The 18,583-nt window shown below is 44.6% G+C and overlaps 2 protein-coding genes across 2 annotated transcripts in view; both read left to right on the top strand.

Annotated features, from left to right (window-relative positions):
- The window catches only part of PARD3B (par-3 family cell polarity regulator beta), a 2,091,605-nt gene that overhangs the window by 1,429,279 nt on the left and 643,743 nt on the right, over positions 1 to 18,583 (top strand).
- LOC115093905 lies at positions 11,219 to 17,142 on the top strand. Its single transcript, XM_029606317.1, has 2 exons — positions 11,219 to 12,523; positions 16,067 to 17,142. The coding sequence occupies exons 1-2, from the start codon at positions 11,527 to 11,529 to the stop codon at positions 16,639 to 16,641; spliced, it is 1,572 nt and encodes a 523-aa protein (XP_029462177.1). The 5' UTR covers positions 11,219 to 11,526; the 3' UTR covers positions 16,642 to 17,142.

The raw sequence follows: 18,583 nt of genomic DNA on the forward strand, positions 1-18,583 counted from the left end.
GAGCCTAATTGTGTTTGAATAATCAGTTGTATCTTAGCTGGAGAGGTAGTTGGCTGTCTATGGATCTTGCCTGTAACATCTGATAAACATGAAACCTCAAACCCAGTATGGCTTTTCATCTTCAGAGTTAGATTTAAATGAGTATCTACCTTAATTTGTCAATAATAATTGTTTAATATGTCAGTAAAGTACCTTGGATAAAAATATACAGTGTAAACTTGAAAAGTACAGAAAACAATTTGACAGCACTATCTCTTATGGATGTGAGCTTTAATGAAAGATGCTCATATAATCAAAAATTGAAATTCTCCATTTATCCCACAAAACAGGGTCAAGCATGTGCAGCAGCTATTACAGTCATCCCCATGCTACCCTGATAATGTCCATCAACATGTTGTCGGGAAGATTTAGTTCATTTTCGGTGCCCATAAAACAAGCAACTAATCCTTCCAAAATAATGTTAAGCAGTGTGCTTTCCACACTTGTAATCCCCAGATCAGCCAATCACTTTGATTTATGCATGCATAATATACCCTTCATTGTCCAACATTTATTGCTGCATAAGGTCCTATGTTATTTCCCCATTTGAGTATCATAAAAGAAAAATTATAAATGAGCTATTGTAACCCATCAGAGTTATTTATTCTTTAGTTGTGTTTTATTGTCTTCTGTTATTTTAGGTCATCCTCTAGTAATACTATTATCTTTTTGTTTGCTCTTTGGAAATGCTGAATTTTCTTATATGCCAATTCATTTTAAATTATTTACTTCCTTTTGTACTGTATGACCCATGAATATTTTATCTTTTTGGTCCTGTTAATTTGCCGATTTTCCTTAGAGCAAAGTGCCATAGTGATTTACATTTTTCATTCTCATTGGAAAAGAATTACCTTTTTTTCTTCATTTTATTCAGAATGATACTTTTTATGACCAGCGGTATTGAGTCTATAATGGAATTGCAGAGTGGATAGTATATTATACAGATATTGACTTCCATTAAGTGCAGCAATGTGATGGCTGAAATATATATATATATATATATATATATATATATATATATATATAAAAGCTATTCTGCCTTGCAGAGTTAAGCATCAGTGAGAAAAGGTTAGCAGTATGGTGTGGACAGATAGTGAAAATAGATACTACATAGGTAGAAGAGGTATATTTTATACAGCGAGAGAAGGTGATAGAAAGTGATATAAATCAATATTTGACATAGATAAACAGGGAAGAGAAAAATAGATTAGATTAAGATCAGATTAATTGAAGATTATTTTGAATCATTTGTTGCCTAATGAATAGGGGTTTTTAGAGATGGATTGTGTGCTTACTGGACTGGTTAAATGGAGAAAAATGAATTGACCATCATGCATGTGCATGTTTTCATTAGTTACAAAGTAATATCAGACTTTGCTACTCTTTCTACTAGTTTTGTCATCCCTGAACTCCCTTCTTCCTGCTAGCTTTTCAGTTTGCCACTGTTGCTTTTGTCTTAAATTATAACATTTTCTTCTCCCCTTCTGAGCTTCTTGCTTCCTCTTTTAACTTTCCCCATTTTCTCTTTTGCCTCCAACCATGAATTAGTTTTCTAATTTTCTTTGGTCAAAAGCCCATTCAGCTGAAAGAATGAGCTGCTGGAGATTTCTCCAATATTGACTTTACTCAGCACCAATATAGTTGTCTATTATTAATCCTTCTCTTGCCCTCAGTGCCACTTTTTCTTTCTTAATACATACCAATGTTTATCACTCCTCGGACCCCTTCCCGTTCTTTCCCCATTTTCTGTCATAGACTAAGGACATTCTGGCCCATTGATATTTTCTTTTTATCTGAAAAACTGGAACAATTGTGACTTAATACAAATTCAATTCCAGAAAAAAAGTCACATGTATAACACAGTTCATTGATTTACCCTCATAGATGGGCTAATGTACACTTCTGCTGATTTAGCATTGATAACTTTTATGCCTAGAAATCTCAGGCTGCCCATTCATAATTCAATCACAGGGTAACCTCTTTATGAACCGTGGTTAACACTGCCGCTTATGTGCTGCTATTTGTTTAAAGCAGAACTTCCAAAAAGTTTCACACACTATTTTTTTGAAACGTTTTTTCTCAAAAATCTACAATTATATCAATATTTTACATCAAATTGAATAGTTGTACTTATCTCATTAATATAGCAAAATTGCTGGAGTCTGTTGAGCGTCTTTAGCTCGCTCTGCTGGTTTGTCTAGTTTGCCCGAATCTATGAAGCGTACTAAGCTCGCTTCTGCTATCTTGCCCGACACCGCTGGTGTTTCGAAGTTTTTTTTGTCCTTCTTCTTCAGGGGATTAAATACTGAAAGAGTCAAAGAGAAAATCTTGAGAAAACTACAAGATGTTAGTTACAACGAACCAAAAGGTCAAACACTTAGGGGTAGATTTTTTAAAAAAGCGTGTTCGCGTACTTTTGTTTGCGCAGCAGGCACAAACAAAAGTACGCTGGATTTTATAAGATACGCGCGGCTACGCGCGTATCTTCTAAAATCCTGGATCGGTGCGCGCAAGGCTGCCGATTTTGGGCAGCCGGCGCACGCCGAGACGCGCAGCCTGTCTCCGTTCCCTCCGAGGCCGCTCCGAAATCGGAGCGGCCTCGGAGGGAACTTTCTTTCGCCCTTCCCTCACCTTCCCCTCCCTTCCCCTACCTAACCCACCCCCCCCCGGCCCTATTTAAACCCCCCCTTACCTTTATCCACGGATTTACGCCTCCCGGAGGGAGACGTAAATCCACGCGCGCCAGCGGGCTGCTGACGCGCCGAGACCCGACCCGGGGGCGGTTCCGGAGGGCACGGCCACGCCCCCGGAACGCCCCGGGCCGGCGCCACGCCCCCGGTCCCGCCCCCGAAACGCCGTGCCCCGTCCCCAAAATGCCGCATCGTTCGGACACGCCCCGACACGCCCCCTTCCAAAAACCCCGGGACCTACGCGCGTCCCGGGGTTCTGTGCGCGCCGGTGGCCTATGGAAAATAGGCGCGCCGGCGAGCAGGGCTTTTAAAATCTGCCCGTTACTGCATTAGAGAGTAAAGCGATCTCTGCGGCATGTATTAGAGATCCGCCATCTTGACGCTGATGTTTTTTATATGTTACGTCTGGCAGGATATCACCTATACTACTCTTATTCCTGTATTTTCATTTCTCCATTTGTCTTTTACATATACTTTTCCACCATTTCTCCAATTCTTGATTCTGAAGTTTGCTTCCTCTAATTGTGTAACCACCTGAACTGATTCATCTTTGTTGTCTCTACTCTTAAACTAATCAACTCAGAACTCAAAACCAAAAATATTCTCTGTATTTGCTGCATAATTTATCTCTTTACACATGTATTTGAAAATATGTTTATAACCGGTATCTTTATAAATAGTTTATAGAATAAAAATCACATGCTTAGTCTCTCCTATTAAGCCAATTCTGTATCTTCCCCTTTTGTTGTGTCAGGTTCCTGAAGGACCAGCTGATACGTTGCATTCAGGATTCGTATTCGTCGGGGGGCAGATACGTTGCATTCGGCAAGGGGGCCCCCTGATACGTTTATACGTCAATTCCTATTCGTTTCCCCACTAAAATTAGATTAACTACACCCCCCCACCCTCCTGACCCCCCCAAGACTTACCAAAACTCCCTGGTGGTCCAGTGGGGGGTCCGGGAGCCATCCCCTGCACTCACATCCTCGGCTGCCGGTTTCAAAATGGCGCCGATAGCCTTTGACCTACTATGTCACAGGGGCTACTGGTGCCATTGGTCAGCCCCTGTCACATGGCCATCGGCGCCATCTTGTGCTCCTACCTCCTCCATTTTAAACCCACAGACAAATTTGGTTTAAAATGGCTACATCAGTGTACAGTAGTCATGATTCTGTAATGCACAGCATGTCAAGGGAATCTGAAAACAACAGCTCATGTAATAACATTGTCTGACAGATTGTGCATTAATAAAAAGATAGGCAATGTGGTATTTGAGGAAGTCATCTACATGTTAGAATGACGAATGGGAATCAAACAAGATGACCTCCATATATCAATCTCATGCCATCTTGGCGCAAGATCACCATATTTGCTGTGTCTGTTAATTACCATGATCGATCTGGGAGTCCCAGTAGTGGATATTGACAGCTCCTCAGGAACTTGTTGGACAAAGTCTATATCCTTGTTGGCCCTTGGACACACAATGGAGCTCATTGTTGTGCTTTTTCATATGTGCGATGGAGCGCATGGACCATCTGCTCACAAAGCCTCCAGCATCCTGCTCAGGTTCTTCACTACCTGAGTTGATTATGTTGTCAGGGGAGCAGGGTTTCATCCCCTTTCTGACAGCCAGGCTGGCAGGGAGATCTTTCAGCAAGGCAAGAAACTCAGGTACAGTCATTCCTTCCCTAAAGATGGAGCATCAGGGAGGTAAGTCAGCAGCTCAAGGACTGCACTTGCCGGCTAAATCCTTCCAGCATCCCGCTCAGGTTCTTCACCCCCTTGAATTGATTATGTTATCAGGGGGTGGGACTAAAATATCATATTAATAAAGTATTATTAAAAACTTTCCAAGATAGTCATCCCCCTCACACACACAAATCCCATTCTGATGTGCATCATTAAAGAAATGTCACTGTAAAATGTACATCAGAGAGCGACATGTGGAAGATATTTCCCATTAAAGATTATACAATTTTAATATCAATTGTGAGTCCATGTTGACCAGCAGAGAGCCTCAGTGTGCCTGACAGGACAGTCTGATTAGTCTTCCTGCTCTATGGCTAATTTTTCTGCTGGTTGCCATCTTGTTCTTGTTATATTCCAAGCTCACAGTCTGCAGTTTGCCAAAGCTTGGTCCTGTATTTGATATTCATGGTCCCATATTTCTCTTTACTCCTAAATTGCATTGTGTATCTACAGTTCCTATTTGGTTCTAGATTGCTTCATGTATCCTGTGTTCCTGCTGTAGTCCTATGTTTCATCAATGAGTGCTTCCAGGTTTGGGTTCTACGAGGTCAATATTGAAAACCTAGAAAATGGATAAGCTATCTAGCTAAAGTTTGCTGGATAAGTTATCTGGGATATTCAATGGGATAACAATGCAACTGAATTTCCCTGATTAAATTTATCCAATAATCATAGCTGGATAACTTTAAACCTACTTGGATATCTTTAGCTTTAATTGGTTATATTCAAAAGCCTATTAAGTGCTAAGGTGTGGGCTATTAAAAATAAGAGCTGGCCTACTGGCCCTATCACAGAACTTTCTTCCATCCGAGCATCAAATGATTGGCCCGCAGGCTCCTCCATCGAACCCCCTCTATCTAATAAAGTTCTTTAAAAGTTTAGGTGCTGGTTTCCAAAAATCCTATCCCTCCACACCCCCAAGCTCCCAGGTCCCATCAAGTTTCTAAGATTTCATTGATTCCAGGGCTCCCCTCCAACCCTAATCTTACCGATACCGTTATTATGGACTTTTTTTCATAGAAACATAGAAATGACGGCAGAAGAAGACCAAATGGCCCATCTAGTCTGCCCAGCAAGCTTCACACATATTTTCTCTCATACTTATCTGTTTCTCTTAGCTCTTGGTTCTATTTCCCTTCCACCCCCACCTTTAATGTAGAGAGCAGTGATGGAGCTGCATCCAAGTGAAATATCTAGCTTGATTCGTTAGGGGTAGTAGCCGCCGCAATAAGCAAGCTGCACCCATGCTTATTTGTTTTACCCAGACTATGTTATTAGCCCTTATTGGTTGTTTTTCTTCTCCCATGCCGTTGAAGCAGAGAGCCATGCTGGATGTGCATCGAAAGTGAAGTATCAGGCACATTTGGTTTGGGGTAGTAACCGCCGTAACAAGCCAGCTACTCCCCGCTTTGTGAGTGCGAACCCTCTTTTCTTCTCCCCTGCCGTTGAAGCAGAGAGCTCTGCTGGATGTGTGAAGTATCAGTTTTTCTTCTCCCCTGCCGTTGAATCAGAGAACTTTGCTGTATATGCAGCCTGGATTGCAATAGCAGATACCGCAACCCGGGCCCAGCACTTCTGCCATCACTAAGGATGTACTCTGAAAGTGTACGCTTCCAGCATATCATTTTTAGCAGTGCTAGGAGAGCTATACTCTCTTAGCAATGCTAGAAGTGATAAGATGGAAGCACATGCTTCCAGTATATCTCCTTAGTGAGCACCTGGCCCTGGTTGCAGTAGACTGCTACCAGGAGCTCAGCTGAGCTGAAGAAAGTCTATAATGGAAGGTACTTGGGGGGGGGGGGGGGGGGAGAGGTAGGGCTTGAAAGCTACTAAATCTTAGAAATTTGATGGAACCGGGAGCAGGGGGATGGGAGGGAAGAGGGTTTGGGAAATTGGCATCTGAGCTTTTTAAAAAACTTTATCAGATGGAGGGGGTTTGGCGGGAAAGCTGCAGGCTTGGCCCAGCAGTGTCAAACATTTGGTGTTGAATGGGAGGAGAGAGGTGGGTCTGTGATAGACACTTTAGCCTTGAGCTCTTTTTTTTTTTTTCCTTAATACTCTACAGCTCAGCACGTAATCAGCTATGTTCCTTTCACCGATTAAAGCTAAAGTTATCCAGAAACACTTCCTGGATAACTTTAGAACCTGCTCACAGGCATATCTTGAGTTAGCCAAATTACTTATTCGGATAACTGCAAATATCAGAGTTAGCTAGATAATTTATTCATCTAACTCAGCCCCACATTGAAATGCCCCGAACATGCCCATTTCTTGTTTGGCTAAGTCATAGCCAGCTAATGATTTATCTGGCTATCTTTTAGCCAGATAAGAAAGGAGAATATTCAAAACATGCCATTTAGACTGATAACTTCTGAGTTATCTTTCTAAATGGCTTTGAATATTGACCTCTACATTGCCTTAATGTTTGCCTTGTGCTTCTTACTGTTTTCTGTCCAAGTACTACTTGCTTCCACCTCAGGGTTCAACCCAAAGGGAAGATGACCATCACAGGCAGAAAACTGTTGTGTCTAGTTAGAAACCATTGGTCTGGTCTATGCACCACCCATTCTTAGCTTTAGAGTCCCACCTCCAGCAGACTATGCTGTCACACCAATAAATTAGATTTTCTTATGGAATCCATGGCTTCTTAGGCTTGTGTGTCTCATTTATCCTTTAGGTATGTAAGATGTAATTCATAAGCTTGATATGGTAAACACCACGTCTTATCTTTATTCTGTGGGGTAAAATCCTTCCTTTTTTAATGTTGTTACAACCCCATTTGAGAATATTTATCTATTTAATCATGTTTAGCACTCACTTATTTGTCCTATATTTCTGTTAAGCCAATCTATTTTGATCTGGTTGCCATAAATTCCTAACCTGACCACTTCATGACAAAACAATATAAATAGCAATAGTGATTTTATTTGGGGGGTGACCTAGTGGCAGCACTGTGCGATATTATAATTGTCTGTGGCTCAATTCCCTGATCAGATCTTTCATATCCCCAGCAGCTGGACCGGGAATGTTGCAAAGGCAGTGTTCACAACCTCTTAGGGAGAGGGGAGGAAGTCATAATTATCAATAAAGAAAACATCTGATGATAATATTTAATACCCACATTATAGGATTCCAGGGAGGATTCAAAAAAACAGGATGAAATTCCCTGTGTACTTGCAAATGAAAGCTCATGGCACCAAGATCCCAGCACTGGTTTCAGCTGTGCTGGAAGAAGAAAGGAGAAACTAATTGACCAAAAAGAAGGAAATGGGCATTTTTCCAGAATTCAGTCTTTATTTAAGAAAAACATAGACTTAGGGCCGGATTTTAAAAACGTACGCACATAAAATACCAGGGTTTACGTGCGTGGCCAGGCCTTACACGCACCAGGCCAATTTTCAAAGGGCCCAGCCACGCGTGTAATTCTCGAGGCTAGCCAAAGGGGCGGTCCGGGTGGGGGTGGGGCTAGAGGCGCCTGGCATAGAAGCCATTTGCTGCTCTGTTGGGGGATTGCACACCGACAGGGTGCCAGCGCACACAACTTGCTCCTGCTCAGAAGCAGGAGCAAAAGGTAAGATAAGATATTTGGGGGTATTTAGGATAGGGATAAGTACCTGAATGTAAACCGGTGTGATATCTCAATTGAGATGAATGTCGGTATATAAAAATAATAAAATAAATAAATAAATAAATAGGGATAGGGGGAGGGCAGGATAGGGGAATGGGAAGGGAGGTTAGGCTAGGGGGTTGGAAAGTTCCCTCACAGTCCGCTCCTTAATTGGAGTGGATTGGGAGGGAACTGGGGAAGGCCCCGATGTGTTGACGTTCGTACTTGTAGATCTCTACTCCCCCTTGTGTCAGTTATGCTTTCAACTTTATTCGCTTATCCTCAGGCCCCAATCTCGTCTGAAAACTCTTGTCTTTTATTTAGCGTAGAGTACTCTTGGAAAATCCACTACGCTTTTTAATTCTTTCAACATCAAACATTCAAGCCTTATGTAACTCTATAAAATTGCATAGCACCAAGTAGGCAATTCTGGTACTCAAGTCACAGACAGGTTTCCTTTTCAGGATCTCTGGAATGAATATTTATCAGCTATATATTTATATTTGTTGTTTAGTAACCTTGCAAATTTCTGTATATTGCTCATGAAAACCAGATATGTGTTTGGCTTTTGTTACTCGTTAGGCTATCAAGCTCCATCTAAATATTATGCTATTGCAAGCTTGATTGCATAGGTTCAGTGGCAACATCTAATGTATTGGGACTCTTTGAACTCTATGCTTAATATCTACGACTAGTTTGTTAGGGTGAGTAAATGAAGTGTGATATGTGGTAATAATTATATAATGTGTGAATGTGCATCTGGTTAGGTGAGAAATTTAAAAATATTTAAAACTCATGCTGGATTTGATTGCAGGTGATCACACTTTTATTATTCTTTCTATAACCTGTAATTTTGATTGATGTCAATGATGATATCAGTTATGCATGTTTATAAATAGACTTCAAAAAAGTAGCCAACCTAAGATGATCTGCATTCATAAAATTGGTAAAATTGCAGTATGAGTTCAGTACACACAAAAGAAAGTACCGGTATTCCTTTTCACAAAGTATAGTTATCATATGAACTCTATAAACAAAATGGAAGGATATAGTGCCTGTTTCTGGTTCTCCCTAAACCATAAAATACATGCAACTTCTACCGGTGAAGAAATGAGCAAAAATGTCTGAAAAAACAGAAACAGTTTTTATATATTTTTATAAAAAAGGGAAAACCTCAGATCATCCATCAAACAAATATACATTTCATAAAGGTTGGATTAAGGGGCAAAAAATGCCATCATCTGTTTAAAAAAAACAAACAACCCTCTTGTAATATTTATAACAAAATTGCAAAATATTAAATTTAAATAGTCCAAAAACTCAAAAGAATTTTAAGTTCCACTAGTAGCATTGCTTATTACTTGTCTTCAAATGCGGTCCAGCTGAAAATCCCAGACTTTCAAACGCAAGACATGAAGGTTGGAGATGGAAAAAACTATTTTGCCCATGCTCACAGTCGATGTGGCCTGTTTCACAGAATGCTGCTTCAGGGCACCATGTTGAAAAATAATCCAGTCACTCACAAGCACCAAAAGGTTTTTCCTTTTGTAATAAAAATATACACAAATTGTTTCTGGTGACCTTTGGGGCTTTCCCTAAACTATGATATCTGGAAGGGATGGACCATTTTACACGTTATGCTGCTTATACACATTCTCTAAGCTGTCACTGTCAGCGACAGGATTTTGGACTAGATGGATCATTGATCTTATCCAGTATGGAAGTTATTATATTATGTTTACACATTGATCAAGCACTGTTGTCTAGACACAGTCTCTTGCTTAGGCTATAGATTTGACTTGATTCTTCAGGAGCTTATTCTCAAAGATTTGTCCCAGCCATTCCTTTAGGATCTGTGTTTTGCTGGTTATCTCCAGAGATTTTGAGGTCCATTTTCAGCTGCTCTGTGGCTTAGCTAGTTAGCCAAAAAACATATCCGGCTAACTAGCAGGGTATATTCAGTGGCATGGCCGCAATGCTGAATATACCTGTCTATCCTAAAGTTAGCCGGTTATGTCTAACTTTAGAACAGTCCTACAGGCTGACCAGAGATATCCACATTGCTTAAGCAGCTAACTCTGGGTCACCCCAAATTGCCTCCTGCCCACCCCAGAACACTTCCTTCTTCTCTGGCTAAATTCTAACTGGGTAATTAGTTACCTGGCTAGAATTTAGTCTAGCCGGATAAGGGCAAAATATAGCTGAGTAAGCCATTTAGACAGATAACTATAACGTTATCCAACTTACATGGCTGTTGAATATTGAACTCTATGTTTCTACTTTTTTTGGTTAAACAATTTTCTTTGTTTTTATCTGTTCTTTTTCATTCAGTGTTGGTGATGAGTTTTGTTATACAGTTATTAACTAACCAGACCCATCAGTTCTATTTGATTATCTTTTCATTAGAAAAAGGGTTATTACTACTCTTTTTTTGATATTTTTTATAGACAGCATTTTAATAGAGTCACACAACCCACCCATTTTCTCTTTCTGGGAGTTGTTTATACTCCGGGTTTTTCAATCACCTGAAGTTGATTGGATTCCAGTGGCTCTAATACCAATTAAGGGCAGGGTCCCCAAACATAGTCTTTGAGGTTTGCAACCCAGTCGGGATTTCAGGATTTCCACAATGAATATGCTTGAGATCTATTTGCATACAGTGGATGGATGAGGCATGCAAATAGATCTCATTCATATTCCTTGTGGAAATCCTGAAACACCAATTGAGTTTCGGCCCTTGTGGACTGGAATTAAAAACCCCTGATTTGGAGCTATTGTATTATTTATTTTTATTTTTTTCACAGTTTGTGTGGGGTTGTTTGGGGAGGGAATGGTGTTTATAATTTTAATTTCATTGTAACCACTTTGTGCTGGTGCTAAAAGTGGATAATCAAGGCTAAATAATTAAATACATAGGACTGGATTACAAATACATTTACCTCATTTATGGAAGACCAGCCGGACCCCGTGTCCGGCCGGGCGGCGTAATGTGGGCGCAGGCTCACTTCAGAGGCGAGGCGCGTGTGGTTGGAGAGGGGGGGGGGGGGGGGGGAAGGTGGAATAGACGGAGGTGAAAACAACGTGGGGACACAAGTAGGGCTGCAACGTGACGTACGTGAAGGAGGGGGGAGGGGGGGACTGAAGGCGAGTGTCATAGAGTCGTGGAATGCAGTGATTGGCTTTAGGTGCAAGGGGGGGGGGCAGAAGGAGTAAGCGTGGAGAGCTGGGATAGGTGGGGAGAAAATTCAAACTGCTGGTTAAGCAGTTTTAGTAACGCGGGCTTCAGTCGGTAGCTGCGAGCGAGAGAGGGGCAGAAGGTTCGCGCGATCTTAACATACCTTTTGTTGCTGGTTCCTGTGTGATTGTTCGTTGGGGACTGTTCGGAGATCGCAGGCATTTTTTGCAGCTGTAAACTTCCAGTGCTCGTGTGCTGACGGCAGCATGGCTGGCAAGAGGCCCGATTGGGAGGAGGAGGAGCTCGATGGTGGTGTGGCTGCGTTCCTGGAGTCAGAGGAAGCCGCATGGGTGCCGGGGGAGGAGGCAGCAGGCGACGGTGTGCTGATCCCAGAATGGGTGAGCGACTTTGGCGTTGCAGAGCGGGGAGGAGCACGATCGTTAGCTCGGGGGGCGGATAGAGGAGGTGTGGAGATTGAAAGGGAGGGACCGTTGCTGTTAATTGAGAGGTCTGCAGAGCTGGGTGTGGTGAGGGGGAGGGGCGGTAGAGCTGTGAGGCCCCGGGCTAAGGGGAAGTCTGGAAAGGCAGCTTCTAAGAGCTGTGAGCCCATTCTAGCTGCAGAAATGATTTCTGATGCTGCAGAGCGCTTTCCTGGCCCTGATGAAGGTTCATTTGGTGAGAGTGCTGTGTCTATGGGAGCTTTATACAAAACTAGGTTTCGTGGTCAGGGGGGTAAGGGAGCGATGGTAGGGCGGTTAAGTGGAGCGGAGGAGCGCAGGGCAAGGGGTGCCGGTAGCATGTTGGGGAGGGGCATGGCTGTGAGAGGGGAGAGGGTGAGTAATACGTTATTGGTTCCAGAACTGGCAAGGGGGATGTTGGGGGGGGTAAGCAGGCACTGCATGGGGCAAAGAGGTAATCGTAGATTGACTGGGGGTTCTCGCCGGCGTTTGAATGGAGGGGGGAGAATCGGGAGGGGAAGAGATGACCTTGGTAGAGGGAGGTCTGTGGACAGGGGATGTGCGAGCAGTTTTGGGGAGTTTGGGGGGTTGGAGGTGGAGAGAATTTGGGATATTGCGCCGGCTCCTGTTCCGTCTCCTGCTCCTGCTGTTTTTCCACAGGGGAATTTGGCAGAGGATGATGGTGAAATACCTGGCCCATCTCAATGGGAGGCTTGGCGCAATGACGCGCCAGTGACGGCAGGCAGGGGTCGGCGAGAGCAGTTATACATGGATGATGTGCTGCCTGTGGAGCCTGAACAGACTGGTGAGTTTATTATTTTCCCTAGACAGGACAGAGGTGGAGCTGCATGTGTGAGGGGGGCAGAAGAGAGGGAGGGGGGGGAAGCAGGATGGCAAGGACGCAGGTGGCAGCGAAGTGTTACCAAGTGTTAAGGAAGGGGGGGTGGATAGGAAACGGGGGTCTTCAAAGTCTGGGAAGTCTAAGAAAAAGAGAAAGAGGGGGCGCTCTAGTTCATCGGATTCGTCCTCGTCGTCGTCGTCCTCTTCGTCATCTTCTGATACCTCTTCGGATTCGGGAGCAGCGGTTCAGGGGGGAGCAGTCGGAGGGGCCACAGTACGTGGTGCCCCGGCTTTGGTGGCTTTTACGGAGTTATGGGAGGAGGTTCCGCGTTCCATTCGTAGACGAATTAGGCGTAGGCAGTTCATTGATATTTTTCAGCTGCTGGAGGGCAGGCGTGGTAAGCGTAAGGATAAGAAGAAGAGGAATAAGAGAGATCAATTTGTAGGGGCCCCGATTAAGGTGGCACGAAATATTCATAATTGGACAAGGGCTTTTCTGCGGCTAGCAAGTGTAGTGGGGAAGAAAGATCCGTCACAGTATGGGGCGTTGTTATCTTATGCAGATGCAATCCTAGCGGCCAGTAAGACTTACGAAGGTTGGTCCTGGCTTAATTATGATGAGCGATTCCGGGATCGTATGGAAAAAAATAAGTTTATCTCCTGGGGTACTCAGGATGTTGGACTCTGGCTAACGCAGATGGCTGCAAAACCGTCCTCAGGTAGTATGGGGCAGGGGTTAGTGGCTGGTACTGGGCCTGGGAGGTCCTTTCGGAGGGACGTGCCCGGCAGTAGTGTTGGAAAGGGGGGCGCGGGGCGCAGTGATGTGTGTTGGAGATTTAATCGCTCCACGTGTATTTTCCCGGACTGTAAGTTCCGGCACGCTTGTTCCGTGTGTGGAGCCGGTCACCCAGTGTCCAAGTGTTCAAAGCGTCAAGGGGACGGACCGGCCACAGCACAACCTGCAAAAGGTGCCAGTAGACCGGGTCTTTGAGCGAGCACATACACCTATCTGTTTAACCGCGATGTTGCCATGGTTACGGCTGTACCCGCGTATAAAGGTGGCGGAGTTGTTAGATCAGGGTTTTCGTTATGGTTTTAAAATACCGTTTCAAGGACAGGGGGAAGTTGGGGGTGGGGTCAATTGCCCGTCGGTTCGGCGTATGCTAGCGGTGGTAAGGGAAAAGTTGCTGGGGGAAATAGGACTGGGCCGTATTGCAGGTCCCTTTAATGTGATTCCGTTCCGTGATTTGGTCCTATCGCCTTTAGCTGTGATTCCAAAAAAGGATCCGGGCAAGTTTAGATTAATTCATAATTTGTCTTTCCCCGAAGGGAGGTCTGTGAATGATGGTATCCCGAGGGAATTATGCACGGTGCGATACGCATCTTTTGACTCCGCAGTGCGAATAGTTCGGCAGTGTGGCCCAGGGGCTTTAATGGCGAAAGCGGACATAGAAGCGGCATTTCGTTTGTTGCCGGTTCATCCTGATAGTTTTCACCTGTTAGGGTTCCGCTTTCAGCAGCAGTTTTACTTTGATAAGTGTATGCCTATGGGTTGTTCTATAGCATGCTCTTATTTTGAAGCCTTCAGTACATTTGTGCACTGGGTGGTACAGAAGAGGTCGGGATCGAGACTCGTGGTACATTATTTGGATGATTTTCTATTTGTGGGAAGGGCTGGTTCGGGTGATTGTCTCAGTTTGATGAATTGTTTTCAAGAGGTGGCCAATGATTTCGGGATTCCTCTTTCGGTCAGTAAAACAGAAGGACCTAGTACTTCATTGGTATTTTTGGGAATTGAGCTGGATTCGGTAGCTATGGTATCGCGGTTACCGGAGGATAAGGTTCAGCTGTTAAGGGACATGGTGCGTGGGGCTGTTGGTCGGCCTAAGTTGTCTTTACGAGAGTTACAGTCACTCGTTGGTAGTCTAAATTTCGCCTGTCGGGTGATTCCTATGGGCAGAGTGTTTTTGCGCAGGTTATCACATGCTATGTCCGGTTTAAGAAAACCGCATCATCGTGTGCGAAATTCTTGTTTTTTGCGGGAAGATCTGAGACTTTGGGATAGGTTTTTGGAGGATTTTAATGGGGAGGCGTTGTGGCAATCTAATCCGCGGTCAAATCATGATTTGGAGCTGTTCACCGACGCAGCGGGTTCGTTAGGTTTCGGGGCTTATTTTCGAGGGGCTTGGTGCGCAGCAGGTTGGCCGGAGGACTGGATTACGTCTGGAGTTACAAAAAATATAGCTTTCTTGGAATTATTTCCAATTGTAGTGGCAGTGTATATTTGGGGCGCTCAGTTGGCAGGAAAGAGAGTGGTATTTTGGAGCGATAATCAGGGGGTGGTTGAGGTCATAAATAAGAGATCGGCGCGTTGCATCAGAGTGTCAGAGTTATTGCGCGAGCTGATTTTGCGTTGTATGTCCTTAAATGTAACAGTATGGGCTCGACACGTGCCTGGAGTTTCTAACAGTGTGGCTGACTCTCTTTCTCGTTTCAAGTGGGACTTGTTTCGAGAACTCGCCCCAGAAGCGGAGTCATGCGGAACCCCGGTGCCGTCTTTCCTTTGGAAATTTGGTTCCCAGAGTCCTGGAAAATGCTGCGAGATTCATTAGCGCCCTCCACGTGGACAGGTTATGTAGGGGGGGCCCGACGAGTCTCAGCGTTTTTGTGTTCCTTGGGCTGGGCGGGGGGTCCGATCTCGGATATGGCATTGGTACGTTTCATTGAGCGTGCTCGGGCGAGTGGGTGTTCGCAGGCTGCAGTAGGCCGCCAGCTGGCGGGGTTTTCCTTTTTTATGAAGGCACATGGTTGGGGCTTTCCTTCGGGTCGTTTTATAGTTCGGCGTCTGTTGAGGGGTTGGTCGCGGACAACGCAGAGCAGAATTGATCAGCGTTTGCCCATTACACATGATATCTTGATGCTGTTATGGGAGGCGTTGTCTGCAGTGTGCTTTTCCCCTTATGAGACACTATTGTTTCGAGTTGCTTTCGTATTCGCTTTTTTCGGGGCCTTTAGGATTAGCGAGTTGGTGGCTCGCTCAGCCTCCAGTACTGATTACCCAGGGATTTTGGCGCGGAATGTGGTAGTCACGAACAGAGCAGTATTGATAGTAATTCCGCGATCTAAGACGGATCAGAGGGGTCGTGGAGCCTCCGTGTTGTTATCCAGGGTTCCAGGTTTGACGTCCTGCCCGGTTAGAAATGCAGCTGGGTATTGTAGGGTGCGGCCGGAGGTAGCAATGCAATTTCTAGTGCACGAGAACCGGAGGCCATTAACCAAGTATCAATTCGAGACGGTACTGCGCGCAGCATTGTATGCTGTCGGTTTGGAGGGGCGCAGGTTTGGAACACATTCGTTCCGCATTGGGGCCGCTACATCGGCGGCAACGGCGGGTGTGCCTGGAGGGGTCATACAGAGGATAGGCCGGTGGCGTTCCGGGGCCTATAAGAGTTATGTTCGCCCAGATTCTGGGCATGATTGATCTTTGCTAACTCTAGTTTCTTTGCAGGTGCTGCGTCTGAGCCCATGACAGTTTGGATCATTGGTCATTCGTTTACTTACTGGGGTCACAGACACGCCTGCGGCCGTCCTTACGGCCCTCACTTGGACTTACAACGAAGGGGGGTTCGGGTTATCTGGCTTGGCCGGAGGGGTATGCTGTGGGACGAACTTGTTCCTTATGTTAGGAAGGAGCGAGAGCGTCGGGCAGCTCCTCGGGTCTTGGTAGTTCATTTGGGGGGTAACGACTGGGGTAAGATGTCGGGCAAGCACTTCATTAGCAATGTCCGTAAGGACTTAATGACTATATCTATTTTGCTGCCGACGACGATCTTATGCTGGTCTGATATTGTGGTGAGGCCTGCTGAATTGGATAACATCAGATGGAAACGGTGTAGGTCCAAGGCAAACCAACAAATCGGGACTTGGTTGGAGCGCTTGGGTGGTCGGCATATTAAGTATGCCTGGTCATGGGGTAAGGTAACAGGTTTGTTCCGAGATGATGGGGTTCACCTGTCTTTTCTAGGATTAGACTTGTTCCTGAACTCCATTCAGGAGGTCTTAGAGGAGTTATTTCCTCTGTAAAGCGAGGCCGCATCTTTGGGGGTCACAGGGCATTATATGCCTGTGCCTGTGGCGGTTGGTCCGAGCCATAACTGTTCAATTTTGTTGTTCAAGTTATTTGGATTTTGGTAAAGCCGACGGTGGTTGACAACTGAGGGCTGTTGTCAGGGTGTGGCTCCTTGCCGGATGAGGCGGGGGCCGCTTGGCCAGACTCCTTGCAAGTTGGAGGCGGGAGTACACCTGGGTTGGCTCCTTGCAGGAGAGTGTGGCGGGAGTCGGAACCTGGCGTGTTGGGGCCAAAGAGTGTAACAGAGAGGCTGGTTAGGCTATCCTGCCGGAAGGTGGCGGATAGTCTGGTGGGGGCTGGGCAATACCAAAGTCCTAGTTGTTGGTGTTAATGTGTGGATATAAGCTCGGACCACTGAATGATTAAAGCTGCGGCCTTGTTTTACCCACAATGAAATGTGTCTGTGATTATTGGATTGTAAGGGGGTGGTTGCGAGCGAGTGAGGTCCTGCATGCCCACATTATTGGGGTTTTGAAGCTTTTGGTTCTCAAACAGAATTAATATTGGGTTTTATACTATTGCCGCTCCACTCATAACTGTTATGCTGGCTTTGAAGTTATGTACCATATATTGTACTTTATTTCTTTACTAGAATGTGTTAGATAGCTGGCCTGAAACTAACCTTTAATTATCTGATTTAGAAGTAAAGAAAAATGGAGTCAGACACACGTGTTGTCTACTAGAAAATCCCATTCTACTGTTGTTTTTTTTACTGGTCAAAAAGTAATTGTGAAAATACAGACAGCTATATTCTTGCAGTTCTCTTACCTTGTTATCTAGACTGTAAATCTGAATGAAAATCCCTGAAAAAATAATCATCATGGGGAAAACTGCTGAAGAAAGAAAGTGCTGCACAATGCTAGCATAATCAAAATCTGGGAACAACTTATGCCTTTCTGTTACTCTGTGCTGATATCCAGTTGAGGCATATACACAAAGGTGTTCTAGTCAAACATGTGGACACTTGAGTTGAAAGCACTCTTTGGAGAAGAGACGGAGATATTTTAATCTCCCATTAATGCACTTTCTAGATGTGGTACCTGATTTCTAGTTGTAATACCTGTTTCCAATTATAATTTCCTATGTAAATGTTTTAGATGTTTTGTGGACTTTAACTATGCTGAGCACATTCATGTAGGTGTGAGCTTAGGTTTCTTCTCACTCTTCTCCTGCCCTCACCCTTGGACTACCAGCTCTCCCAGACTGATGTGTCCAGGTTCTACTTGCCTGCCTGTACTGGTTGTGTGACTGTGACTCTGCCCCCTTCCCCCCTCCCCTTGGTCTCTTGAAGCACTCTGTCGGCACAGTAGCAGCAGTGACCAGGCAAATCTGAAGACAAGGTAGGACAGGTCCAGCCACCGTCCGCAAACAAGAGATGCAGCGTTGGTACAGAAAAGTTCCAGCAGCAAAGCAATCTGGCAACTGCGTATGGTAGCTTTTGAAGACTAGATCTGGTGGCAACGAGAGCTTCCACTTGATGTTCTTTTTTAAGTGCAGCTTGTTTGCAGTGGAAATTACATCTTATAACTTCTGCCATGAGCAAGCTGCACCGAAGGGGAGGATCAGAACACTTCACCAGGTAGTAGGAAGAAGTTGAAGGAGAATGGAGCCGGAAGTGGGGAGGAGTCACCTTAATGTAATTTGGTTCCTGTAGCTGTGGACAAGAATGATTTTTAGTAAATGATTTTCCTGCCCAAATTTGATGGAGCCATGGCTCCTCTGATCCACTCTATTCCAATGTCTATGGGTGACATCATCATATGGAATGAACACAAGACCATTTTTCGCAAGGCTCAGAAAATTGTACAATACTTTTCTAGACATGCATGGAACTTCACAAGTAGCTGCTGTTGTACAGGCCCTGTCAATCCTTTTCTGTCCACTTACTGATCACAC

This window comes from Rhinatrema bivittatum, chromosome 6 (assembly GCF_901001135.1).
Source record: "Rhinatrema bivittatum chromosome 6, aRhiBiv1.1, whole genome shotgun sequence".
Lineage (NCBI taxonomy): Eukaryota > Metazoa > Chordata > Amphibia > Gymnophiona > Rhinatrematidae > Rhinatrema > Rhinatrema bivittatum.